This window comes from Diceros bicornis, chromosome 37, assembly GCF_020826845.1.
Source record: "Diceros bicornis minor isolate mBicDic1 chromosome 37, mDicBic1.mat.cur, whole genome shotgun sequence".
Lineage (NCBI taxonomy): Eukaryota > Metazoa > Chordata > Mammalia > Perissodactyla > Rhinocerotidae > Diceros > Diceros bicornis.
The window spans coordinates 21,662,396-21,690,206 of record NC_080776.1 but is presented as its reverse complement, the minus strand read 5'-3'; the positions used below and the strand labels follow the sequence as shown (position 1 = coordinate 21,690,206).

Below are 27,811 nucleotides of genomic sequence, written 5' to 3'. Positions count from 1 at the left end.
GGTTATGTGGAACATTTTTCACAAGGTTTGCACAGGAGATGCATTTGGAAAATGTCTTTGAAATTGCATGGCAAACTTGAAGCCCTACACAAATGTTTCCCACGTTTAAGCAACTTGGGAATTAGCCATGCCAAAACACAAGCGATCTTTGTATGGATTGAGAACAGCAATAAATACAAACCTAGAAAATATGGCCAGCCTGATGGCACAGTGGTTAAATTCGCGGGCTCCACTTCACCCCCGCAGGGTTTGCAACTTGGGAACCCGGCACGGACTTAACACTGCTCATCAAGACACGCCATGGCAGCATCCCACATACCAAAACTAGAGAAAAATGGCCACAGATGTTAGCTCAGGGTCAATCATCCTCACCAAAACAATAAAAGTGAATAAAATAGTGCATGAATGAGTGAGTGGTCGGCTGCCCCAGAGGAGCGACGAATCCCCGAACCTATGGGCAAGCGAGCACTGCCCTCTCACGGTAACGCACGAACTCTCCGCGCCAAAGAACTACATTGCCCACAAGGCCGCGCGCGACGAGCCGGAGCTCCCGCTGGGCACCCTGGGAGTTGTAGTCCCCGCGACCGTAAATCACTTACGGTCAGTGCCGGGGGACCCGCCTTCGCCGTTATGGTGGTCTCCGGTTCGGGCGCGATGGTTTCCTTCGAGATTGGGCCGGGGCGGGGGTCTGGGCTTTAGACGGTAAGTGGGGCTGGTGCCCGGGATGCGGGGGGGACGTGGGAGGCGTCGGGGCCGAGCGGGCGGCACGGCCTGAGGAGGGCGAGGTGAGCGCCGCCCGGGCCGGCCCGGGAGGCGGCGTTTCCCGGCGTCCGCTCAGTGGTCCCGGCCGCGGGGACCCTGCGCCCTGACGCCCCGCGGCCCCGTGGGGGCTTGGGGGGCTTGAGGGCCTGGCGTCGGCGGTGCAGTGGGGGAGACAGGACTCCAGACCGCGAGCGCGAGGCCAGGCTTGCAAGCTCCGTTTTGCGTGCTTGTCTCCCGAGGAACGGGTTGGAAAGGAAACGCGCTGCATTCCGTCCCTGAGGAGCTGCGTTAGGCGCTCTGCATTCCTGTCTCCAAGAGACCCTCCGCCACACTCAGTGAGCCCGTGAGCGCGTCCTGCATGCCCCCGGGCTAGAGCTGGGGTCTCTGGATTCGTGTTGGAGGGACTTGAAGCCCCGTGATCTTCATGGCAGTCTTTTCCAGGGACCCTCCCCCCGGTTCTCCAGCTCTGGGGCCGTGTGCTCTGTGAAGATTAACGTGTTCCGTTTAACTCGTCTGAGCGTCATCGTCTGGTACAAGGAGTGTGAGAAGCCGAGATTTTAGCAAGTCATCGATGGTCCGCAGGCCCCCGTTAACTCGCAGAATCTAGGACTGGCGTTGCCCCCCAGCGGGGGCTCCGGTGTGGTGATGGGTTTTCTTGCCTTGTTCACTAGCGATGTCAATATGCCTTTTTAAAAACAGCTAACATTTATGGTGGGCCATCTCCGTGCGCTAAATGCCTTTCTTTGGTTATGTCGTTTGGTTGTTTCAATGACCCTGCGTGGTAGGTGGTTTCCCGTTTTCCATATAAGACCACGGGTTAAGTCACCCAAGGCCACACAGGTGGTGTGGAGCAGGGATGAAAAATCCAGGTCTTGCTGCCTCCACAACCCAAACTACTGTGTGCTTTCTGAGAAATGACTTAAAATGGATACTCCAGAGTATAAGATAGGGAAATGTGGGGACAATTTCTTTTAAAATAAAAGCATTTCTATGTAATGCCGTTTTGTTTTGTTTTTTTTTCTTAAGGGTAGTATTTAGTTTCACAGTGTTTGGGGACCTGTTTGAAGAGGATTATTCCAGTGTGCCAGATAATCAGTATGGAAAAGGGAAGAAATTAAAGACCAAAGCTTTGGAGGCACCTGCTCCTAGAGAATTCACCAATTTAAGCGGCATCAGAAATCAGGGTGGAACCTGTTACCTCGATTCCCTTCTTCAGACTCTTCATTTCACACCTGAATTCAGAGGTATGCTATGTTACATGCATTTAAGTAGTAATATGTACGATTCTCTCTACCTGTAATTATGCAAAATCACAAAGTATCTTAAATGTGTATAACACAGCATGTTTAGGGTACTTATGTAAGTGATAAATCGTAATTCTCTTTGCAGAGAAATATGAAGCTTAAATTATCTTAAATATATTCTGTGTGATGACATATTCTGTGTGATGACAGTGATGTTTAGTAACAAAATGAAAATATAAGGCAATGTGTTTCTTTTCTAATTCCTATAATTTAAAGTACAACATAAAGACAATTTTGTCACAAGTGCCAGCTTCATTTTTGATACACTACTTGTATTTTTGAGTTTTAAAACTTCTCTCAAGCAATAAACACTTAAGCCAGAGTTACCCAAAACAATTGCATCCTTCATTTTGGAGTACGGCGTGCTGTCACATTATTTATACAGTCTAAAATAATTTGTGTGCACTTCTGAAATCCAGAAGACTCTGACAAACTGATCTCATCTGAACTCATTTGGCCTCAGAAATGGACCTGATGTGAGGTTGTTTATAGCCTTAGTTAACTCACTTGGGTGAATATTGATACATTTATTACAGGAATATTAATCTCCTCGATTGATGAATACTGTTTGTCCCAGACACTGCTGGGATGTAAGGTTAACATGTATAACCCTTTCTTCATATTACATTTCTAAAATCTGGAAATTGTGAGTTCCAAAGGCCCAAGATGTTAGATAAGGAATTCTGTGCAAGGGACAGAAGCCCATTCAAATTAGCTCAATTAAAAAGGGGGTTGATTGTAAGAATATAGGGGAATCTCCCAGAGGCCACCTACAGGAAGCCAGTCTGACCTCACTGGACTCTTGATTTCTTACCGTGTTTCTCTCTACATGTTTGTCCCATCCCCGTCTCTGCAAACTAGCTTCCTCCACAAGGGTCTTAGTCTCTGTTCCCTGGATTTCCTGTGAACGTTAGTTTGCCTTCACATGGCTCCGGTTGGACCAGCTCTCCACAGTGTCTCCATATTCTGATGCAGACAGCCTGGCTCATCCTGTATCCGGTGTCACATCCCCCTTCTTGCCACTACCAGATTTATCAACTCTTTGTGAGATTTCTGTTGTTTCTAAGTTTGGAAAGACTTCCTGCCTCCAGAGATTTAGATTTTACCATTTTATTTAGTTTTACCAGCTAACATTTACCATTAGCTCCTTCCCAGAGCCATTCTGATGGATTGGACTGCATGTGGGATTTCAGAGTGGTGTCTCTTGTCCTTGACTTTCATCCCCTCTGTAAAAAGATATCCCTGATGCATTCAGTAATTCCACCATTAGAAATTTTCAGCATTAATAAGCAGGGGGGCTAAAACTTTCCCAAGCTTTAATATAGTTGAAGTTAAACAGTAACTTAAAGGAGAAAAGTAGCCTTAACAAGAGACTGAAGAAGACTGTTTGGTGGGCGGGGAGGTGGACTGGTCATGGAGAGTACCACTGAGTAAGAACAGGGCTGAGAGCCCCAGGCCATCTTCCTCTCTAGAAAAGGAGATCACCCGCCAGGCACATGGGTGACGTCTTAGTGTGGATGGTGCACTCCTTGTAAGGCTTAGCGTGGATCCCGATGCTTATTGACGGGAGGTGTAATTTGGAAAGGGTCGGGACTGGCAGAGAACTGGGGGAGGAAATTTGGAGCATTTTGGAATTGAATTTTAAGGAGTAGGGCTAGACTGGGTTCCATTGTACTCCAAGGTCAATGAGTTACAATGAAGGTACACGGAGAGTAGTGGGAGATGATTGTGAAAGTCCTCCTTTTGTGCAGGTTTGAAAACTTTGATAATAAAAAGTTGAAATAAATAATCTTGGTGGGAGGCATGGGGTTTCCTGACAATAGGTAAATTTGAATTTGAACTTTGGAATGGAGCCAGAATCTGAGAGAAATGGAGAAGCACGGATCTTTTATTCCTGTGTAAACTCATCCAGCCTCCAGTTCTCCAGAGCTGGAACCTCTGCCCTGAAATGTATAGACTGAACCTAAATTCCTTCCAGCTGGACCCAATAATCAATTCTGTTGAAACTCACCAAAAATTGAAAGACTGGAAGTGTTTTTCTTTTTCCATTGAAACTATTTTAATATTCTCCTGCATGATGATCTGCAATACTTGTTGAAGTATTTAATTACATCCCCATATGTAATTTCCTTGGATAGACTCAAGGAGAGTTTGTTCTATGAGATTCTCAGGAAAATGGCCTTCGTGGGGCTCAGACACGGCCCCCACATGCACAGGCACACATGCATAACACACACTCTATCATCAAGCGATGTTTCCTTCTCATTGGACAGATAAGATTCAGACTAGAACTCCTCTCCTCAAGCCAGGTAGAACATCCTGAGTGTGTGCCTTTCCCAAGAACTAACCTGTCCATCGGAAACAAGGTTGGAAAAATAAACAGTGTGCATAGGTCTTCTGATGTAGGTTTACTTTTGTAGTTACACTATATCCAAGGTTCTGTGGTAAAGGACCATCTTTGAGATCAGAATGCCTCTTTGAGAATTCCACTTACTTTATGTTCATAAATGTATGCAACATTTCACATCTATAAAACCTTTATACATGTATATTTTTTAGCAGATATATAAAACTATATATTTTATATGTATTTCTGGATATATACAATCAGACATGTATAAACCTCTATGTGGTTCAATATATTTGGTAGATGTCTCCCTGTAGTAGGTAGAGATAAAAGCATATATGGCTTTATTATCTCTAAACCCCTCTGGGTGACCTATGAGCCACACTGAACTCGCTGGTTCAGGAGGCTGCGGGGCCCCACCCTCGGGTGGAGGGCGAGGGTGCAGGAGGCGCCCGGGTGGTGCTTGGCGCCATCATTGAGAGTAAAGGGAAGAAGCTCACTTGCAGCTCCTCGCCATCAAGACAACCGCAGCCTGGTCTTGCCAAGAGCCGAGAGCCATGCCTAATTTTACTAGGCCTAAAATAGTAGTCTCTTCAATTTTAGAAAGAGCATTATTTCACCTTCCCATCAGTTGGCTGAAAAGTCACTCTTCACCAAACACCTGCTGAGTACCTGCTGGACTAGACACGATGGACCAAACAGGACCAAGAGGGTCTATGGGATGTCTTTGTACGTCCCACTCAGTTTTGCTCTGAACCTAAAACTGCTCTAAAAAATAAAGTCTGCTTTTTTTTAAAAAAGAAAAAAACGATGGAGACTCACCCCTGGCCCACAGGAGCACATGTCTAGCAGGGGAGACACAAACAAACAATGCCACACAGGTGTAGGTGGCACAGGGAGGGCGAGGCTCGCCTCCGTCAGCTGTCTTATTGACCACTGCCTAAGGAGGGGCAGGAGCAGGGTTTAGACCCACCTGCTGCACCATCACCACTCGACAGCCACAACCAGGTGCCTCTGGGCAGCACTTGGCTGCCTTCTACAGCTTGAGGCTCTGGAGAGCAATTCCAAATTAATATGCGCTCACCTAAGGACACCTCTGCAGAGCCCCAGGTGCCTGACTTGTTAGCTCAGGGCCAGTCTTCCTCACCAAAAGAAAAAAAAAAAAAAAAAAGATAATGCAACAGAGACCGTATATGGCCTGTAGTCTAAAATATTTACTCTCTGGCCCTTTCCAAAAACATTTGCCAATCTCTGATACAGCATCTTGATTTTTAACAAACAAAATAACATGTTCTCTGTTACAAAAACACTTAAATTCACTTTTAGCACATGTCTGATGGAAACTGCTTAATTATATATATGCCAAAAACTTTTTCTCATAAAAATGGGATACGTTATACAAGTCTGTACATCCTCCAGTCCAAATGATACTTTGATTCTCATTTGTTTGCATTCAGTCATCCTAAATAAATCCATCATTATGGTCTTAGATGTCGTGTGTGTGTGCCTTTGTGTGTGTACCTATCTGAGTGAAACTCTCAATTATGTGAGCATACTGGTGCCCACTGTGGCAAAGGAGAGGTGAATAGAGGTCCTTACAGAACACTGTGCTAGATGGACTTGATTCAGGCTGTGAGTAGGACGAGTTACATAATCAGAATGTACACAACGTAAATTCACTGAGTGCACACTCCATGCCTCACCTCTCCTTAGTTCAAAGGGGGAGATCCGGCTCCCAATAAGTGAGAGAATATGACTGTTTTACAAAATGTACAGAGCCTTCTGAGCAGCCAGATCAATAGATAAAAATGCAGAGCACGTCCCTAATAAAGTAATAGACTGAGATAAGCCACCAGGTGTTTCATCGGGATTTAGAGACTGTGCTTTTCCCAGGAATATTACTCCCGTAAAATCTTTTCAATTGCAAGTGACCGAACCGCAATTCAAACCAGCTGGACTGACTACTCAACATTATTCAGGAACTATTGAATAATTGTTTTGAACTAATTATTTAACAACGTTTTGCTCCGATAAAGCAAAATGAGAGGTATGAGTCAGGAGGATTATTATTTGCAGATGATATTGTATACCTAAGAAATCTTAGAAACTAATAAGAGAAATTAGTAGTATGGCTAGATACAGAATAAATGTACAAAAAACAAAGCTATACTTTAATTACCAATAACCAGTTCAAAATACAAATGAAAAACTGCCCTATTCACAAGAGTTTCAAAAATAATAAAATACCTAGGAATAAATTTTAATAAGAAAAATAAAAGACATATAAAGTAAAATGCAAAATTTGACTGATAGACATAAAACAAGGTCTCAATAAATAAAGAGAAATACTACATTCTGAATAGGAAACGTTAATAGCAAAAAGATGTCAATCATTCTCAAATTAGTAAAAATATTTTATGTAACATTAACACAGCCCTAATGGTTTATTTTTATTTTTTGGAATTAGATAAAACAATTTCCAATTTTGTGAAGGAGACTAAACTACGACAATCACCAAGAAAATTTAGAAAAAAGAATAGTGAGCGTAGGGCTTGCCCAGCCAGATATTAAAACTTACTACGAAGCTACTATAATCAAAATATGGTAATGGCCCATGAATACATACATAAATCAGTGGAAGAAAACTTAGAGTTCTAAAGCAGATGCAAATAGACATGAAAATTTTAAATATGATAAGATGCATTTCAATTCAATGGATGAACAGCAGATTTTTTATTAAATGATGTTGAGACAATGGATTAGCCATTTACAAATATAATAAAGTTAGATCTTTATACCATGTAAAGTTCTCATGGTAAGAAATAAAACTATTGACATTGGAGGAATTAAAACAGTAAGACATAATATGGAAAAAATACTTATATATCTCAGGCTTGGAAAGACCTAAACAAGTTGAAGTCCAAAAACCATCAGAGAAAAAGTTAACTAGCTGACTACTGAAAAATGAAAACCCTGAATGACAAAAGGTGAGCAATAGCCAAGGAAAAACTATTTGCAACACGTATAAAAAGCTAAGTGTTAATATTCCCAATACTCAAGAGACTTATAGTAATTAGCTAAAAAGAGACAGCCCTATAAAAAATGATTGAAGAATGTGAATACATAATTCACAAAAGAGGAAAGGAAAATGGCCAATATATCTATGAAATATGAAATGAAAATTGAAGCAGCTATGTAAAATGTTTAGCCAAAACATTTAAAAGTTTGACAACATCTGTAGCTAGAGAGGACATGGAAAAACTAAAACTCTCATATACTGTTGACCAAAGTGTCAGGTTATTCAATATTTTGAAAGCAATTCATCTAATTTATTAAAATATAATATGTGCATACCATTTGACCCAGCAACCCTCCTCCTAAGGACTCGCCTACTGAGATAAGAGCAAGAATATGAAATGTACGAGTATAAAGAAATTACTTAAGAATGTCTAGTACACTCTTGCTTATAAAAGGGAAAAGGGGAAAAAGCTTAAATATCTATCAATATTAGTTGAATAAACACAAGGTGCATCCACGGTAAAGAATTTTATGCAACTATTAGAAAGAATGTGACAGATTTCTATGAAGTGACTGTCAAGATGTCCAGAATTTATTAGCAAGTGAAAAAAGCAAGCGAAAGAACAATATGTCCAGTCGGCTAAGAGATTTCATTTTAATAAAACGGGCATGAGAATTTACATTAGATATATGCATATATATAAAATAATTTCAGAAAAATTGGGAAAGATGCACACAAAACTTCTAAGAGCATTTTCCTGGAGGCGGGGCATCCGAACTAACAAAAAGGGAAGTTTCATTTCTTACTGTGTTTTTCAGTATTTTTCCAAAAATAGTATTAAGAAATGCACCCTGGAAATTAGATACAATTATATCAATTGTATACACCTGCATATCAAAGAGGGCAGCTTTATAAAATTTGATAACACACAATTAAATAAATTGGTGCAAAATAATTCCTTCAACTAGAAAGAAATTACAAATGCGACAAATCTTAATGCCAAATCACAGTTTAGTAAGGAATCTTGTTTAGGTTCAGAGCCAGCTTGTTCTTAATATGCTAAAGGAAAGGTGACTCACCTTTGACAGCGGCTTTCCCTGATGGCAGTTGATGCCACCTATGAAGATCACATTAGGCATCACCGGTTTGGGATACTCCACAACAAAGTCACTACGTAACAGCCAAATTGACGTATGGCTGAAGAGATCATATGCCGTGACAGTCTTTTGGAGAAGCTCAGAAGCAAATTCTAAAACATTTTTGAAGAAATAGTGGCAAAGTAAATGTTCCTCCAAGTGGAAGATATGATTCCACACTCTCTCTCCGAAAGTCATGGCATCTGGGAATGCTGAGAGTATTCTAGGAACATAAGAAGGAGGACTGGGACACTGCGTACCTTCTTCAAAATAATGACAAAATACTCCCCTGGTGAAGACCACAGATGGGAGGGAAAAATATTTGGCTACAATTAAGCCACACATATCAAAAGGATCTAGAAACACTGCATCAAAAGAATTCTCTTCTAGGTATTTTACTAGTTTTGTGTCATTAAACAAACTCCTACAATGTGAAAAATAGTATTCAAAAAGACGACCGGTGGGTGAATTCAATAACACAGAAACTATGCTTTGCCACTGATCTTTCCATTGAGCGTCGGAGAAAATCCTGAACTGCTGATTCAAGTCCTCCAGAGTGTAAAACGTGGAATACGTCTTCATCGTAAAATTGAACGATTTTCCCACATGCCAACTCACCTCTGGCATGACTACGACCACCTCATGCCCTCTGTGGACAAGTTTCTCCACAACCGAACGCATGGTAAACCAGTGGCTCCCATGCATGGGTACCACCAGCAGCTTGCCGGCCTCGGCAAAGCCAGGTGTCAGCAGGAGACACACACATAGAGGAAGGAAGCCAGTCAACATTGCAGGAGCCATCAGTTGGATAACTACAGCCCGGAGCAATCCAGCTGCTTGGGTTCTAGGCTCGTGTAATACAGCCGGCAGAAGAAGTATAGGCACGTAACCTGCCCCGGGAGTGGGCATGTATTTATACATTCATTAAAGAAAAAAAATTATACTCATTGCCTATGATTTACTTATAAGAACATTAACGAATGAGTAACATTTGCTGAGATGCCTATTTGTTCGTGTTCCAGATAAGAGCTTTTGACCTTTGTCTTGGGCAGAGTTCATGCGGAGTAAGGCAGGGCCAGTTTAGAAAGAAGTATTAAGCAACACTTTTGGATCCTGAGGACTCAGAAAGATAAAAAGGAAAGTAAATGTCAATAAAGCTGGTATTTTTGCAATTTGTCCGAAAGGAAATTTGGCTTTTATCCTGAATACCAAAGACTCTTTGCCCAGAAAAAGATTGGCATCCCGGGTTCCAAGGAAAGACTTGAAGCGCCTCACCAGTGACCTCTTCACTGGCACTGGAACTGAGGTTCACAAGGGTCTCTGAGACGCCTGGCTTTCCTGCTGGTCTTGTTCCATCTCCGAACCCTCTGAGGCCTCCAAAATGCTGAGATAAGATCGACAAGTCCACCTACATGGCCCACTCTAGGGATGTGATGGAATGTGACTGTCACCTATTTTAAATCACTTTCCCTAGACATGACACACCCAGTGGGTGGTCACCAGCCCAGAAGCACTCTGCCGGGACTCCTCTCTTTTCACTCTGTTTCCACATGCATTTGTCTAGACCTCTGCCTTGGGGTCCCCACAATTGGCCTGGTGTCCTCCTTCAGGAACCTCTGTATCTGTCTCCCACACCCTACCAAGCACTCCTGGAGGTCAGGGGACACATCTTCTTCATGTTTGCCCCCTCTTCCCACAGTACCCATGCTCTGCCTGGCACAGAGAAAGCACACAAGGAATGTTTGCTGCATTAGACTGAATCACTATTGCTGTTATCAATCTCTCAATCCTGTAGGTGAAGTCAAAATGATTTTCTCCCTGTCTGCCTCATTCACTCCTGGATGTAGGCTGGGTTAGACAGAGGAGATGCCAGAGGTAGAGCCTAAATAGGCTCTTGAAAAAATCCACCAAAGGTCCCCAAGTGGGCAGGAGAGGATAATTTCGAGGTAGCTTTAGTGTACTCTTCTGTATGCTACTTACAGTTGGTGGGGACGAACTAAACATTGAGGATGTTGTAAGGTTCAGGGTTATGTGGAACATTTTTCACAAGGTTTGCACAGGAGATGCATTTGGAAAATGTCTTTGAAATTGCATGGCAAACTTGAAGCCCTACACAAATGTTTCCAACGTTTAAGCAACTTGGGAATTAGCCATGCCAAAACACAAGTGATCTTTGTATGGACTGTGAACAGCAATAAATACAAACCTAGAAAATATGGCCCGCCTGATGGCATAGTGGTGAAATTCGCCGGCTCCACTTCACCTCCGCAGGGTTTGCAACTTCGGAACCCCGGTGCGGACTTAACGCTGCTCATCAAGACATGCTGTGGCGGCATCCCACATACCATAAATAGAGATACATGGGCACAGATGTTAGCTCAGGGCCAATCTTCCTCACCAAAACATTAAAAGTGAATAAAACAGTGTATGAATGAGTGAGGGGTTCGCTGCCACAGAAGAACGACGAATCCCCCAGCTAAGGGCAAGCGAGCACTGCCCTCGCACGGTGACGCACGAACTCTCCGCGCCAAAGAACTACATTGCCCACAAGGCCGCGCGCGACGAGCCGGAGCTCCCGCGGGGCACCCTGGGAGGCGTAGTCCCCCCGCCCGTACATCGCTTACGGTCAGTGCCGGGGGACCCGCCTTCGCCGTTATGGTGGTCTCCGGTTCGGGCGCGATGGTTTCCTTCGAGATTGGGCCGGGGCGGGGGTCTGGGCTTTAGACGGTAAGTGGGGCTGGTGCCCGGGATGCGGGGGGGACGTAGGAGGCGTCGGGGCCGAGCGGGCGGCACGGCCTGAGGAGGGCGAGGTGAGCGCCGCCCGGGCCCGCCCGGGAGGCGGCGTTTCCCGGCGTCCGCTCAGTGGTCCCGGCCGCGGGGACCCTGCGCCCTGACGCCCCGCGGCCCCGTGGGGGCTTGGGGGGCTTGAGGGCCTGGCGTCGGCGGTGCAGTGGGGGAGACAGGACTCCAGACCGCGAGCGCGAGGCCAGGCTTGCAAGCTCCGTTTTGCGTGCTTGTCTCCCGAGGAACGGGTTGGAAAGGAAACGCGCTGCATTCCGTCCCTGAGGAGCTGCGTTAGGCGCTCTGCATTCCTGTCTCCAAGAGACCCTCCGCCACACTCAGTGAGCCCGTGAGCGCGTCCTGCATGCCCCCGGGCTAGAGCTGGGGTCTCTGGATTCGTGTTGGAGGGACTTGAAGCCCCGTGATCTTCATGGCAGTCTTTTCCAGGGACCCTCCCCCCGGTTCTCCAGCTCTGGGGCCGTGTGCTCTGTGAAGGTTAACGTGTTCCGTTTAACTCGTCTGAGCGTCATCGTCTGGTACAAGGAGTGTGAGAAGCCGAGATTTTAGCAAGTCATCGATGGTCCGCAGGCCCCCGTCAACTCGCAGAATCTAGGACTGGCGTTGCCCCCCAGCGGGGGCTCCGGTGTGGTGATGGGTTTTCTTGCCTTGTTCACTAGCGATGTCAATATGCCTTTTTAAAAACAGCTAACATTTATGGTGGGCCATCTCCGTGCGCTAAATGCCTTTCTTTGGTTATGTCGTTTGGTTGTTTCAATGACCCTGCGTGGTAGGTGGTTTCCCGTTTTCCATATAAGACCACGGGTTAAGTCACCCAAGGCCACACAGGTGGTGTGGAGCAGGGATGAAAAATCCAGGTCTTGCTGCCTCCACAGCCCAAACTACTGTGTGCTTTCTGAGAAATGACTTAAAATGGATACTCCAGAGTATAAGATAAGGAAATGTGGGGACAATTTCTTTTAAAATAAAAGCATTTCTATGTAATGCCGTTTTTTTGGGTTTTTTTTTTTAATGCCGTTTTTTTAGTTTCACAGTGTTTGGGGACCTGTTTGTAGAGGATTATTCCAGTGTGTCAGATAATCAGTATGGAAAAGGGAAGAAATTAAAGACCAAAGCTTTGGAGGCACCTGCTCCTAGAGAATTCACCAATTTAAGCGGCATCAGAAAGCAGGGTGAAAACTTTTGTCTCAATTCTCTTTTTCAGACTCTTCATTTCACACCTGAATTGAGAGGTATGCTATGTTACGTGCATTTGATTAGTAATATATACCATCATCTCTACCTGTAATTAACTATGCAAAATCACAAAGTATCTTAAAGGTGTGTAACACAGTATCTGTTAATGTAAGACATAAATTGATAATTCTCTCTGCAGAGAAATTTGAAGCTTTAATTATCTTAAATATATTCTGTGTGATCACAGTAATGTTTAGTAACAAAATGAAAAATTAAGGCAATGTACTTCTTTTTTAATTCCTATAATTTAAAATGCTACATAAAGACAATTTTGTCATGAGTGCCAGCCTTCATTTTTGATACACTATTTGTATTTTTGAGTTTTAAAATTTCTCCAGAGTAATAAACACTTAAGCCACAGTTACCCAAAACAATTCTATCCTTCGTTTTTGAGTTGGGAGGGCTGTCACATTATTTATACAGTCTGAAATCATTTATGTGCACTTCTGAAATGCGGAAGACTCTGACAAACTGATCTCATCTGAACTCTTTGGCCTCAGAACCTGACCTGATGTGAGGCTGTTTATAGCCTTAGTTATCTCCCTTGGGTGAACATTCATACATTTGTTACAGGAATATTAATCTCCTTGATTGATGGATACTGTTTGTCCCAGACCCTGCTGAGATGTTAGGTTAACATGTATAACTCTTTCTTCATATTACATTTCTAAAATCTGGAAATTGTGAGTTCCAAAGGCCCAAGATGTTAGATAAGGAATTATGTGCAAGGAACAGAAACCAACTCAAATTAGCTCAATTAAAAAGGGGGTTGATTGTAAGAATATAGGGAATCTCCCAGAGACCACCTACAGGAAGCCAGTCTGACCTCACTGGACCCTTGATTTCTTGCCCTGTTTCTCTCTACGTGTTTGTCCCCTTCCCATCTCTGCAAACTAGCTTCCTCCACAAGAGTCTTAGTCTCTGTTCCCTGGATTTCCTGTGAACGTTAGTTTGCCTTCACATGGCTCCGGTTGGACCAGCTCTCCACAATGTCTCCATATTCTGATGCAGACAGCCTGGCTCATCCTGTATCTGGTGTCACATCCCCCTTCCTGCCACTACCAGATTTATCAACTCTTTGTGACACTTCTGTTGCTTCTAAGTTTAGAAAGACTTCCTGCCTCCAGAGATTTAGTAAATGTTTATCATTATCTCTTTCGCAGAGTCATTCTGATGGATTGGACTGCATGTGGGATTTCAGAGTGGTGTCTCTTGGCCTTGACTTCATCCCCTCCATAAAAAGATATCCCTGGCTCATTCATTAATACCACCATTAGAAATTTTTGGCATTAATAAGCAGATTCCTAAGGGTTTAAAACTTTTCCAAGTTTTAATCTAGTGGAAGTTCAAGACCAACTTAAAAGAGAAAAGTAGCCTTAACAAGAGACTGAAGAAGACTGTTTGGTGGGCAGGGAGGTGGACTGGTCATGGAGAGTACCACTGAGCAAGAACAGGGCTGAGAGCCCCAGGCCATCTTCCTCTCTAGCAAAGGAGATCACCGGCCAGGCACATGGGTGACGTCTTAGTGTGGATGGTGCACTCTTTGTAAGGCTTAACATGGATCCCGATGCTTGTTGACCGGGAGGTGTAATTTGGAAAGGGTCAGGACTAGCAGAGAACTGGGGGAGGGAAATTCTGCAGCTTTTTGGAATCATATTTTTTAGGAGTAGGGCTAGACTGGGTTCCATTGTACTCCCAGATCAATGAGTACGGTGACGGTACACAGAAAGTAGTGGGAGATGATTGTGAAAATCCTCCTTTTGTGCAGTTTTGAAAACTTTGATAATAAAAAGTTGAAATAAATAATCTTGGCGGGAGGCATGGGGTTTCCTGATTAACAGATAAATTTGAGTTTGAATTTGGAATGAAGCCACAATCTGAGACCAGTGGGGAAGCACGGATCTTTTATTGCTGTGTAAACTCATCCAGCCTCCAGTTCTCCAGAACTGGAAGCTCTGCTCTGAACTGTATAGACTGAACCTAAATTCCTTCCAGCTGAACCCAGTAATCAATTCTATTGAAACTCACCAAAAATTGGCAAAGACTTAAAGTGTTTTTCTTTTTCCATTGAAACTTCATATTCTCCTGGTGGCAGGCCAGGTGGCGCAAGCGGTTAAGTGCACGTGCTCCGCTGCAGTGAACCCGAGCGCACACCGAGGCACTGCTTGTCAAGCCATGCTGTGGCGGCGTCCCCTATAGGGTGGAGAAAGATGGGCACGGATATTGGCCCAGGGCCAGTCTTCCTCAGCAAAAAGAGGATGATGGGCAGATGTTAGCTCAGGGCAGATCTTCTTCTTCAAAAAAGAAAAATATTCTCCTGAATGATGATCTGCAATACTTGTTGAAGTATTTAATTATATCCCCAAATGTAATTCCCCAGGACAGACTCAAGGAGATTTTGTTCTAGGAGACTCTGAGGAAAATGGCCTACCTGGGGCTTGAGACTCGGCAGACACACACACGTACACGCTCAAACACATATGCATAACACACTCTATCATCAAGTGCTGTTTCCTTCTCATTGGACAGATAAGATTCAGATTACGACTCCTTCTCAAGCAAGGTAGAACACCTTGTGTGTGTGCCTTTCCAAAGAGCTAACCTGCCCATCTGAAACAAGGCTGGAAAAATAAACAGTGTGCATAGGTCTTTTGATGTAGGTTTACTTTTGTACTTACACTGTATCCAAGGCTCTGTCGTAAAGGACCATCTTTGAGATCAGAATGCCTCTTTGAGAATTCCACTTACTTTATGTTCATAAATGTATGCAACATTTCACATATATAAAACCTTTATACATATATATTCTGTAATAGATATATAAAACCATATATTTTATATATGTTTATAGATAGATATAACCAAACATATATAAAAGTGTATATGGTTCAATATATTTTATAGATGTCTCTATATAATAAGTAGATATAAAAGCATATGTGGCTTTATTATCTCTAAACCCCTCTGGGTGACCTATGAGCCACACCGAACACGCTGGGTCAGGAGGCTGCGGGGCCCCACCCTCGGGTGGAGGGCGAGGGTGCAGGAGGCGCCCGGGTGGTGTTTGGCGCTGTCATTGAGAGTAAAGGGGAGAAGCTCACTTGCAGCTCCTCGCCATCAAGACAACCGCAGCCTGGTCTTGCCAAGAGCAGAGAGCCATGCCTAATTTTACTAGGCCTAAAATAGTAGTCTCTTCGGTTTCAGAAACAGCATTATTTCACCTTCCCATCTGTTGGCTGAAAAGTCACTCTTCACCAAACACCTGCTGAGCACCTGCTGGACCAGACACGATGGACCAAACAGGACCAAGAGGGTCTATGGGATGTCTTTGTACATCCCACTCAATATTCCTCTGAACCTAAAACTGCCCTAAGAAATAAAGTCTTTTTTTTTTTAAAAAATAAGGATGGAGACTCACCCCTGGCCCACAGGAGTGCACCTCTGGCAGGGATGACAGACAAACAAACGATGCCACACAGGTGTAGGTGGCACAGGGAGGGCGAGGCTTGCCTCCGTCAGCTGTCTTATTAACAATTGCCTGAGGAGGGGCGGGAGCAGGGTTTAGACCCACCTGCTGCACCATCATCACTCGACAGCCACAGCCAGGTGCCTCTGGGCAGCATTCGTCTGGCTTCTACAGCCAGAGGCTGTGGAGAGCAATTCCAAGTTAATATGCACTCACCTGAGGACACCTTTGCAGAGCCCCAGGTACCTGACTCATGGCCGCACTGAAAAAGGTTGAGCTCTCGCTCTTTCCACCTCTCCAAGGCAGGTGTGGGCCCCAGCTCTGTCCTAGACTGAGGAGGGGCCAGGCTGGTCTGAGACTCAGTGTTCAAGAGGCCACTGGCCTATATCCAAGAGAGCATGAAACGACAAAGCAGGGCTGGCACTGGAGTGTCTGTGAGGCTGGATGCCCTCCCTACTTTCCCAGACAGCCTTCCCATCCCAGCTCTGAGTCACCGCCTCTCTAGCGCCCTCTCTGATTTTCCTAGACACGGTTCCAGGCTCCCCTCTGTGCACTTGTGCACATTGTGTGGGCATTTCCACTTCCTAAGTCTGCCCCCTGGACCAGACCTCCTCCAGCCCTCCTACCTCTAGCACAGACCTAGCCCAGTCAGATTCTGAACTCAAGTCTGCAAAACTTCAGAGTAGAACCATCACATTTCAGTATCTCTTAGTAACTTGCTTGACAGCTTCCCAAGAAAGTCTATGGAATCGACTATCTCTTCCAGGAAGAAAGAAAAGGCTTTTGCTTTTTCCCTTTGGGAAGGGCTAGTCTAGGCAGCCCCAGGAGGTACAGTGGAGAGAAAGTCTATGACGTGACCCAGGAAATGTCTCGTCCCTTTGGACATGGGGGACAAGATTTCTGGCCCCCAGGGAAAAGCCAGAGTGAGACAACCAAGGAGAAGGGGAGTCCAGATGGGCCAGGACAGAGACTGCTTGTCCTCTCAGGCATGAGGGTTGAGGGACATGTGCAGATCCTAAATGAGGGGCACCTGGAGGTCAAGAGCGTTGCAAAATCACCCAGCTTCCATGCATTTGCTGTTCCTGATGGAAGGGTGTGTGTAGGGGGAGAGTTGACCCAAACTGTAGTAGCAAAAACTTGAGCTTTGCATCCAATCACAGCACTTTTCTTAAAAATAAATGCAAATGCAAACCATGGGCCCACAGTTCATCACAGGGATCCAGGTTATCTCCCTGATGTTTTAAATTTAAAATTATTACTCCTGTGAGTAATCCTGCCTTGTGCCAGTAGCACTCACTAACACAGATATATTTCTTATTACCTGTTGGTGTAATGTTTTTTTCAGGGTGAGCAGAGTATTACAATATATCTAAAACTTATGTTTTACTTCTCGAGTCTTCTTCCTCAATGGTCTCACTTTGGACTTGTGCCTGAGGAGCCCAGAAATCTTGTTGCCCACGTCCAAAGGGACAGGAAAATCTGAGTGAAGTGTTTTTGTATGGCCCGTGAGCTAAGGATGGTTTTTACATTTTAAAGAGCTGTAAACAAACAAAAGAACAAAAAATAACGCAACAGAGACCTTATATGGCCTGCAAAGTCTAAAATATTAGCCCTTTACAAAAACGTTTGCCAATCCTTGATACACCATCTTGAATTTACACAAACAAAATAACATGCTTTCTGCTACAAAATCACTTAAATTCACTTAGCATATGTCTGATGGAAAATGCTTAATTATTTTTATTCTGAAGAATTTTTCTCATAAAAATGGGATGCATTAACAAGTCTGTGCATCCTACAGTCCAAACAATACTTTGATTCTCATTTGCTTGCATTCAGTCATGCTAAATAAATCCATCATCATGGTCTTAGATTTCGTGTGTGTGTGCGCGTCTGCGTGTACCTAATCTGGGTGAAACTTCCACAATTATGTGAGGATCCTGGTGCCCACTGTGGGCAAGGCGAAGTGAGCAGAGGTCCTTAGAGAACACTGTCCTAGATGGACTTGGTCAGGCTGTGAGTAGGATGAGTTACGTAATCAAAGTGTACACAACGTTAATTCACTGAGGGTACTCTCCATCCCTAACCACTCCTCAGTTCAAAGGAGAAAACCAGGCTCCAATAAGTGAGAGAATATGACTCTCTTATAAAATGTACTGAGCCTTGTGAGCAGCCAGATCAATAGATAAAAATGCAGAGTACGTCCCTAATAAAGTAACAGACTGAGATGAGCCAGCAGGTGTTTCGTCGGGATTTAAAGACTGTGCTTTGCCAGGAATCTTACTCCTGTAAGATCTTTTCAACTGCAGATGACCAAACCCTTCTCAAACTGGCTGGACCAACTACTCAACATAATTCAGGAACTATTGAATAATTGTTGTGAACTAATTATTTGAACGTTTCACTCTGATAAAGCAAAATAAGAGCTATGAGTGGGGGGCTTAAAATTTGTAAATGATATTTTATACCTAAGAAATCTTACAAACTAATAAGAGAAATTAGTAATATGGCTAGATACAAGATAAATGTACAAAAGCAAAGCTATACTTGACCAATAACCAGTCCAAAATAGAAATGAAAAAATGCCCTCTTCACAAGACTTTCAAAAATAATAAAATGCCTAGGAACAAATTTTAATAAGAAAAATACAAGACATATAAAGTAAAACGCAAAATTTCATTGATAGACATAAAACAAGATCTGAATAAATGAAGAATACTATATCTTGAATAGGAAAAGTTAATAGCAAAAAGATGTCATTCTTTCTCAAGTTAATAAAAATATTTTATGTAATATTAACACAGCCCTAATGGTTTATTTTTGTTTTTTGGAACTAGATAAAACAACATTCAGTTTTGTGAAGGAGAATAACTTATGAGAATCACTGAGAAAATTTAGAAGAAAGAATAGTGAGTATGGGGCTCGCCTGAACAGGTATTAAAACTTACTACAAAACTACTATAATCAAAATATGGTAATGGCCCAGGAATACATAAATAAATCAGTGGAAGAAAACTTAGAGTTCAAAAGCAGATGCAGATAAATTTGAAAATTTGAAATAAGATAAAGATGCATTTCAATTCTATGGATGAACAGTAGATTTTTTATTAAATGATGTTGAGACAATGGACTATCCTTTTAGAAAGATAATAAAGTTAGATCTTTACATCGTATAAAGTTCTCATTGTAAGGAATAAAACTATTGATTGGAGGAATTAAAACATTGACATAATATGGAAAAAATATTTCTATATCTCAGGCTTGGAAAGACCTAAACAAGTTGAAGTGCAGAAACCATTAAAGAAAAAGTTAACCAGTTTGACTACGAACACGAAAATCCTGAATGACAAAAGATGAACAATAGCCAAGGAAAACTATTTACAACACACATGGAAAGCTAAGTGTTAATATTCCCAATACTCAAGAGACTTATAGTAATTAGCTAAAAAGAGACAGCCCTATAAAAAATGATTGAAGAATGTGAATACATAATTCACAAAAGAGGAAAGGAAAATGGCCAATATATCTATGACATAGAACATGAAAATTGAAGCAGCTATGTAAAATATTTAGCCAAAACATTTAAAAGTTTGACAACATCTGGGGCAGGAGAGGACATGGAGAAGCTAAACGTCTCATATACTGTTGACCAAAGTGTCAGGTGGTTGAATATTTTGAAAGCAATTCATCAAATTTATTAAAATATGATATGTGCATACCATTTGACCCAGCAACCCTCCGCCTAAGGACTCTCGCCTACTGAGATAAGAGCAAGAATATGAAATGTAGGAGTAAAGAAATTACTTAAGGGCCGGCCCCGTGGCGTAGCGGTTAAGTGCGCGCGCTCTGCTGCTGGCGGCCCGGGATCGGATCCCAGGCGCACACTGATGCATGGCTTGTCAGGCCATGCTGTGGCGGCGTCACATATAAAGTGGAGGAAGATGGACACAGATGTTAGCGCGGGGCCAGTCTTCCTCAGCAAAAAGAGGAAGAGTGGCATGGATGTTAGCTCAGGGCTGATCTTCCTCACACACAAAAAAAGAATGTCTAGTACAGTCTTGCCTATAAAAGAAAAACGTGGAAAAACCTTAAACATCTATCACTATTAGTTATTGAATAAACCTGGTACATCCAAAGTAAAGAATTTTATGCAATTATGAGAAAGAATGTGACAGATTTGTATGAAGTGACTGTCAAGATGTCCAGAATTTATTAGCAAGTGAAAAAAGCAAGCTAAAGAACAATATGTCCAGTCTGCTACTAGATGTCATTTTAACAAAATGCATGTGAGAATTTACATCGGATGCATCTATATAAAATAATTTCAGAAAAATTGGGAAAGATGCATACAAAACTGCTAAGAGCATTTTCCTGGAGGCTGTGCCATCGAATTAACAAAAACGGAAGTTTCATGCCTTACTGTGTTTTTCAGTATTTTTCCAAAGACAGTAATGAAAATGCAGCCTGGAAATTAGATACAATTATATCAATTGTATACACCTGCATATCAAAGAGAGCAGTTTTATAAAATTTGATAACAATTAAATGAATTGGTGCAAAATAATTCCTTAAACTAGAAAGAAATTACAAATGCGACGAATCTCAATGACAAATCACACTATGGTAAGGAATCTCTTTTTAGGTCCAGAGCCAGCTTGTTCTTAATATGCTAAAGGAAAGGTGACTCACCTTTGACAGTGGCTTTCCCTGATGGCAGTTGATGCCGCCGATGAAGATCATGTTAGGCATCACGGGTTTGGGATAGTCCAAAACAAAGTCAGTTCGTAACAGCCAAATTGACGTATGGCTGAAGAGATCATATGCCGTGACAGTCTTTTGGAGAAGCTCAGAGGCAAATTCTAAAACATTGTTGATGAAATAGTGGCAAAGTAAATGTTCCTCCAAGTAGAAGATATGATTCCACACTCTCTCCCTGAAAGTCATGGCATCCGGGAACCCTAAGAGCATTCTAGGAACATAAGAAGGAGGACTGGGACACTGCGTAGCTTCTTCAAGATGGTGGCAAAATACTCCCCTAGTGAAGACCACTGATGGGAGGGAAAAATATTTGGCTACAATTAAGCCACACATATCAAAAGGATCTAGAAACACTGCATCAAAAGAATTCTCTTCTAGGTATTTTACTAGTTTTGTGTTGTTAAACAAACTCCTACAATGTGAAAGAAAGTATTCAAAAAAACTGTCGCTGGATACGCTCATCATCATAGAAATGAGACTTTGTTCCCGAGCTTTCCATTGAGCCTCGGCGAAAATCCTGAACTGCTGATTCAAGTCCTCCAGGGTGTAAAATGTGGAATAAGTCTTTACAGTAAAATTGAACGATTTTCCCAGGTGCCAACTCACCTCTGGCATGACTACGACCACCTCGTGCCCTCTGTGGACAAGTTTCTCCACAACCGAATGCATGGTAAACCAGTGGCTCCCATCCATGGGTACCACCAGCAGCTTGCCGGCCTCGGCAAAGCCAGGTGTCAGCAGGAGACACACACATAGAGGAAGGAAGCCAGTCAACATTGCAGGAGACATCAGGTGGATAACTGCAGCCCAGAGCAATCCAGCTGCTTGGGTTCTAGGCTCGTGTAATACAGCCGGCAGAAGAAGTACAGGCACAAAACCTGCCCCGAGAGAGGGCGTGTATTCATACATTCATTACAGAAAAAAAAATTATAATCCTTGCCTATGATTTACTCATAACAACAATAATGAATGAGTAGCATTTGCTGAGACACCTATTTGTTCGAGTTGCAGATAAGAAGAGCTTTTGACCTTTGCCTTGGGCACAGATCATGCAGTGTTATGGCAGTGCCAGTTTAGAAAGAATTATTAGGCAAAGGTTTTGGACCCTGAGGCCTCAGAAGGATAAAAAGGAACGTAAATGTCAATAAAGCTGGTATTTTTGCAATTTGTCCGAAAGGAAAATTTGGCTTTCATCCTGAATACCAAAGACTCTTTGTCCAGAAAAAGATTGGCATCGCAGGTTCCAAAGAAAGACTTGAAGCCCCTCACCAGTGACCTCCTCACTGGCACTGGAACTGAGGTTCACAAGGGTCTCTGAGACGCCTGGCTTTCCTGCTGGTCTTGTTCCATCTCCAAACCCTCGGAGGCCTCCAAAATGCTGAGATAAGATTGACAAGTCCACCTACATGGCCCATTCTAGGGATGTGATGGAATGTGACTGTCATCTATTTTAAATCACTTTCCCTACATATGACCCACGTAGTGGGTGGTCCCCTGCCCAGAAGCACTCTGCTGGGACTCCTCTCTTTTCTCTCTGTTTCCACATTCCTTTGTCTAGACCTCTGCTATGGTCTCCCCACAATTGGCCTGGTGTCCTCCTTCAGGAACCTCTGTATCTGTCTCCTACGCTCTACCAAGCACTCCTTGAGGTCAGGGGACATATCTTCTTCATGTTTGCACCTTCTTCCCACAGTACCCATGCTCTGCCTCGCACGGAGAAAGCACACAAGGAATGTTTGCTGCATTGGACTGAATCACTATTGCTGTTCTCAATCTCTCAAACCTTTAGCTGAAGTCAAAATGATTTTCTCCCTGTCTGCCTCATTCACTCCTGGATGGAAGCTGGGTTGGACAGAGGAGATGCCAGAGGCAGAGCCTAAATAAGCTATTGAAAAAATCCACTAAAGGTCCCCAAGTGGGCAGGAGAGGATAATTTCGAGGTAGCTTTAGTGTACTCTTCTGTATGCTACTTGCAGTTGGTGGGGACGAACTAAACATTGAGGATGTTGTAAGGTTCAGGGTTATGTGGAACATTTTTCACAAGGTTTGCACAGGAGATACATTTGGAAAATGTCTTTGAAATTGCGTGGCAAACTTGAAGCCTTACACAAATGTTTCCCACATTTAAGCAACTTGGGAATTAGCCATGCCAAAACACAAGTGATCTTTGTATGGATTGTGAACAGCAATAAATACAAACCTAGAAAATATGGCTGGCCTGGTGGCATAGTGGTTAAATTTGCGCCCTCCACTTCAGCCACGCAGGGTTCACAAGTTCGGATCCCGGGTGCAAAGTTAACGCTGCTCATCAAGACATGCTGTAGAGGCATTCCACATACCATAAATAGAGATACATGGGCACAGATGTTAGCTCAGGGCCAATCTTCCTCACCAAAACATTAAAAGTGAATAAAATAGTGCATGAATGAGTGAGTGGTCGGCTGCCCCACCAAAACGACGAATCCCCCAGCCATGGGCAAGCCAGCACTGCCCTCGCACGGTGACGCACGAACTCTCCGCGCCAAAGAACTACATTGCCCACAAGGCCGCGCGCGACGAGCCGGAGCTCCCGCGGGGCACCCTGGGAGGCGTAGTCCCCCCGCCCGTACATCGTTTACGGTCAGTGCCGGGGGACCCGCCTTCGCCGTTATGGTGGTCTCCGGTTCGGGCGCGATGGTTTCCTTCGAGATTGGGCCGGGGCGGGGGTCTGGGCTTTAGACGGTAAGTGGGGCTGGTGCCCGGGATGCGGGGGGGACGTGGGAGGCGTCGGGGCCGAGCGGGCGGCACGGCCTGAGGAGGGCGAGGTGAGCGCCGCCCGGGCCGGCCCGGGAGGCGGCGTTTCCCGGCGTCCGCTCAGTGGTCCCGGCCGCGGGGACCCTGCGCCCTGACGCCCCGCGGCCCCGTGGGGGCTTGGGGGGCTTGAGGGCCTGGCGTCGGCGGTGCAGTGGGGGAGACAGGACTCCAGACCGCGAGCGCGAGGCCAGGCTTGCAAGCTCCGTTTTGCGTGCTTGTCTCCCGAGGAACGGGTTGGAAAGGAAACGCGCTGCATTCCGTCCCTGAGGAGCTGCGTTAGGCGCTCTGCATTCCTGTCTCCAAGAGACCCTCCGCCACACTCAGTGAGCCCGTGAGCGCGTCCTGCATGCCCCCGGGCTAGAGCTGGGGTCTCTGGATTCGTGTTGGAGGGACTTGAAGCCCCGTGATCTTCATGGCAGTCTTTTCCAGGGACCCTCCCCCCGGTTCTCCAGCTCTGGGGCCGTGTGCTCTGTGAAGATTAACGTGTTCCGTTTAACTCGTCTGAGCGTCATCGTCTGGTACAAGGAGTGTGAGAAGCCGAGATTTTAGCAAGTCATCGATGGTCCGCAGGCCCCCGTCAACTCGCAGAATCTAGGACTGGCGTTGCCCCCCAGCGGGGGCTCCGGTGTGGTGATGGGTTTTCTTGCCTTGTTCACTAGCGATGTCAATATGCCTTTTTAAAAACAGCTAACATTTATGGTGGGTCATCTCCGTGCGCTAAATGCCTTTCTTTGGTTATGTCGTTTGGTTGTTTCAATGACCCTGCGTGGTAGGTGGTTTCCCGTTTTCCATATAAGACCACGGGTTAAGTCACCCAAGGCCACACAGGTGGTGTGGAGCAGGGATGAAAAATCCAGGTCTTGGGCCACCTCGGTGGCTTAGCGGTTAAGTGTGCTGCTCTGCTGCTGGTGGCCCCGGTTCGGATCCCGGGCGCGCACAACACACTGCTTCTCCGGACATGCTGAGGCCGTGTCCCACATACAGCAACTAGAAGGATGTGCAGTTATGACATACAACTATCTACTGGGGCTTTGGGGGAAAATAAATAAATAAATAAAATCTTTAAAAAAAAAAAAAAATCCAGGTCTTGCTGCCACCAAAGCCCAAACTACTGTGTGCTTTCTGAGAAATGACTTAAAATGGATACTCCAGAGTATAAGATAGGGAAATGTGGGGACAATTTCTTTTAAAATAGAAGCACTTCTATGTAATGCCTTTTTTTTTTTTTCTTAAGGGTAGTATTTAGTTTCACAATGTTTGGGGACCTGTTTGAAGAGGATTATTCCAGTGTGTCAGATAATCAGTATGGAAAAGGGAAGAAATTAAAGACCAAAGCTTTGGAGGCACCTGCTCCTAGAGAATTCACCAATTTAAGCGGCATCAGAAATCGAGGTGGAACCTGTTACCTCAATTCCCCTCTTCAGACTCTTCATTTCACACCTGAATTCAGAGGTATGCTATGTTACGTGCATTTAAGTAGTAATATGCACCATTTTCTCTACCTGTAATTATGCAAAATCACAAAGTATCTTAAATGTGTATAACACGGTGTGTGTTTATGGTTACTTATGTAAGTCATAAATGGTAATTCTCTCTGCAGAGAAATATGAAGCTTAAATTATCTTAAATATATTCTGTGTGAGACAGTGATGTTTAGTAACAAAATGAAAATATAAGGCAATGTGTTTCTTTTCTAATTCCTATAATTTAAAGTACAACATAAAGACAATTTTGTCACGAGTGCCAGCCTTCATTTTTGATACACTACTTGTATTTTTGTGTTTTAAAACGTCTCTGAAGCAATAAACACTTAAGCCACGGTTACCCAAAACAATTGCATCCTTCATTTTGGAGTAGGGAGGGCTGTCACATTATTTATACAGTCTGAAATCATTTATGTGCACTTCTGAAATGCGGAAGACTCTGACAAACTGATCTCGTCTCAACTTGTTTGGCCTCAGAACCTGACCTGATGTGAGGCTGTTTATAGCCTTAGTTATCTCCCTTGGGTGAACATTCATACATTTGTTACAGGAATATTAATCTCCTTGATTGATGGATACTGTTTGTCCCAGACCCTGCTGAGATGTTAGGTTAACATGTATAACTCTTTCTTCATATTACATTTCTAAAATCTGGAAATTGTGAGTTCCAAAGGCCCAAGATGTTAGATAAAGAATTATGTGCAAGGAACAGAAACCAACTCAAATTAGCTCAATTAAAAAGGGGGTTGATTGTAAGAATATAGGGGAATCTCCCAGAGACCACCAACAGGAAGCCAGTCTGACCTCACTGGACCCTTGAGTTCTTGCCCTGTTTCTCTCTACATGTTTGTCCCATTCCCGTCTCTGCAAACTAGCTTCCTCCACAAGGGTCTTAGTCTCTGTGTTCCCTGGATTTCATATGAAGGTTACTTTCCTTCACATGGCTCCGGTTGGACCAGCTCTCCACAGTGTCTCCATATTCTGATGCAGACAGCCTGGCTCATCCTGTATCCGGTGTCACATCCCCCTTCGCACCACTACCAGATTTATCAACTCTTTGTGAGATTTCTGTTGTTTCTAAGTTTGGAAAGACTTCCTGCCTCCAGAGATTTAGTAAACATTTACCATTAGCTCCTTCCCAGAGCCATTCTGATGGATTGGACTGCATGTGGGATTTCAGAGTGGTGTCTCTTGTCCTTGACTTCATCCCCTCCGTAAAAAGATATCCCTGATGCCTTCAGTAATTCCACCATTGAAATTTTCAGCATTAATAAGCAGGGGGGTTAAAACTTTCCCAAGCTTTAATCTAGTTGAAGTTAAAGAGTAACTTAAAGGAGAAAAGTAGCCTTAACAAGAGACTGAAGAAGACTGTTTGGTGGGCGGGGAGGTGGACTGGTCATGGAGAGTACCACTGAGCAAGAACAGGGCTGAGAGCCCCAGGCCATCTTCCTCTCTAGCAAAGGAGATCACCCGCCAGGCACATGGGTGACGTCTTAGTGTGGATGGTGCACTCCTTGTAAGGCTTAGCGTGGATCCCGATGCTTATTGACGGGGAGGTGTAATTTGGAAAGGGTCAGGACTGGCAGAGAACTGGGGGAGGAAATTTGGAGCTTTTGGGAATTGAATTTTAAGGAGTAGGGCTAGACTGGGTTCCGTTGTACTCCCAGATCAATGGGTTACAATGAGGGTACACGGAGAGTAGTGGGAGATGATTGTGAAAGTCCTCCTTTTGTGCAGGTTTGAAAACTTTGATAATAAAAAGTTGAAATAAATAATCTTGGTGGGAGGCATGGGGTTTCCTGATTAATAGGTAAATTTGAATTTGAACTTTGGAATGGAGCCAGAACCTGAGAGAAATGGAGAAGCACGGATCTTTTATTCCTGTGTAAACTCATCCAGCCTCCAGTTCTCCAGAGCTGGAACCTCTGCCCTGAAATGTATAGACTGAACCTAAATTCCTTCCAGCTGGACCCAATAATCAATTTTGTTGAAACTCACCAAAAATTGAAAGACTGGAAGTGTTTTTCTTTTTCCATTGAAACTATTTTAATATTCTCCTGCATGATGATCTGCAATACTTGTTGAAGTATTTAATTACATCCCCATATGTAATTTCCTTAGACAGACTCAAGGAGAGTTTGTTCTAGGAGATTCTCAGGAAAATGGCCTACGTGGGGCTCAGACACGGCACCCACACACACAGGCACACATGCATAACACACACTCTATCATCAAGCGATGTTTCCTTCTCATTGGACAGATAAGATTCAGACTATGACTCCTCTCCTCAAGCAAGGTAGAACACCCTGAGTGTGTGCCTTTCCCAAGAGCTAACCTGTCCATCGGAAACAAGGTTGCAAAAATAAACAGTGTGCATAGGTCTTCTGATGTAGGTTTACTTTTGTAGTTACACTATATCCAAGGCTCTGTGGGAAAGGACCATCTTTGAGATCAGAATGCCTCTTTGAGAATTACGCTTACTTTATGTTCATAAATATATGCAACATCTCACATATATAAAACCTTTATACATATATATTTTTTAGCAGATATAAAACTATATATTTTATATGTATTTCTAGATATATACAATCAGAGATGTATAAACCTCTATGTGGTGCAATATATTTTGTAGATGTCTCCCTGTAGTAGGTAGAGATAAAAGCATATGTGGCTTTATTAACTCTAAACCCCTCTGGGTGACCTA

The 27,811-nt window shown here is 43.8% G+C and overlaps 2 protein-coding genes and 2 long non-coding RNA genes across 4 annotated transcripts; 2 read left to right on the top strand and 2 right to left on the bottom strand.

The window, feature by feature from the left end:
• The first annotated feature begins 1,359 nt into the window (after nucleotides 1-1,359).
• LOC131399148 (uncharacterized) lies at nucleotides 1,360-26,348 on the top strand. The gene is made up of 4 exons (XR_009217061.1): nucleotides 1,360-2,006; nucleotides 18,907-18,978; nucleotides 24,855-25,072; nucleotides 26,247-26,348. It is a non-coding gene; the product is annotated as an uncharacterized LOC131399148 (long non-coding RNA).
• LOC131399146 (UDP-glucuronosyltransferase 1A7-like) lies at nucleotides 8,444-9,455 on the bottom strand. The gene has a single exon (XM_058533253.1). The coding sequence runs from the start codon at nucleotides 9,367-9,369 to the stop codon at nucleotides 8,467-8,469; it is 903 nt and encodes a 300-aa protein (XP_058389236.1). The 5' UTR covers nucleotides 9,370-9,455; the 3' UTR covers nucleotides 8,444-8,466.
• Nucleotides 11,235-15,411, top strand: LOC131399149 (uncharacterized). Its single transcript, XR_009217062.1, has 3 exons — nucleotides 11,235-11,295; nucleotides 12,394-12,599; nucleotides 13,767-15,411. It is a non-coding gene; the product is annotated as an uncharacterized LOC131399149 (long non-coding RNA).
• Nucleotides 20,708-21,616, bottom strand: LOC131399145 (UDP-glucuronosyltransferase 1A10-like). Its single transcript, XM_058533252.1, has one exon. The coding sequence runs from the start codon at nucleotides 21,614-21,616 to the stop codon at nucleotides 20,708-20,710; it is 909 nt and encodes a 302-aa protein (XP_058389235.1).
• Nucleotides 26,349-27,811: the final 1,463 nt, after the last annotated feature.

Bases quoted from the DNA above. Each gene is read 5' to 3' on its own strand.
- LOC131399146 (XM_058533253.1), bottom strand. From the start codon at position 9,369: ATGGCTCCTGCAATGTTGACTGGCTTCCTTCCTCTATGTGTGTGTCTC.
- LOC131399145 (XM_058533252.1), bottom strand. From the start codon at position 21,616: ATGTCTCCTGCAATGTTGACTGGCTTCCTTCCTCTATGTGTGTGTCTC.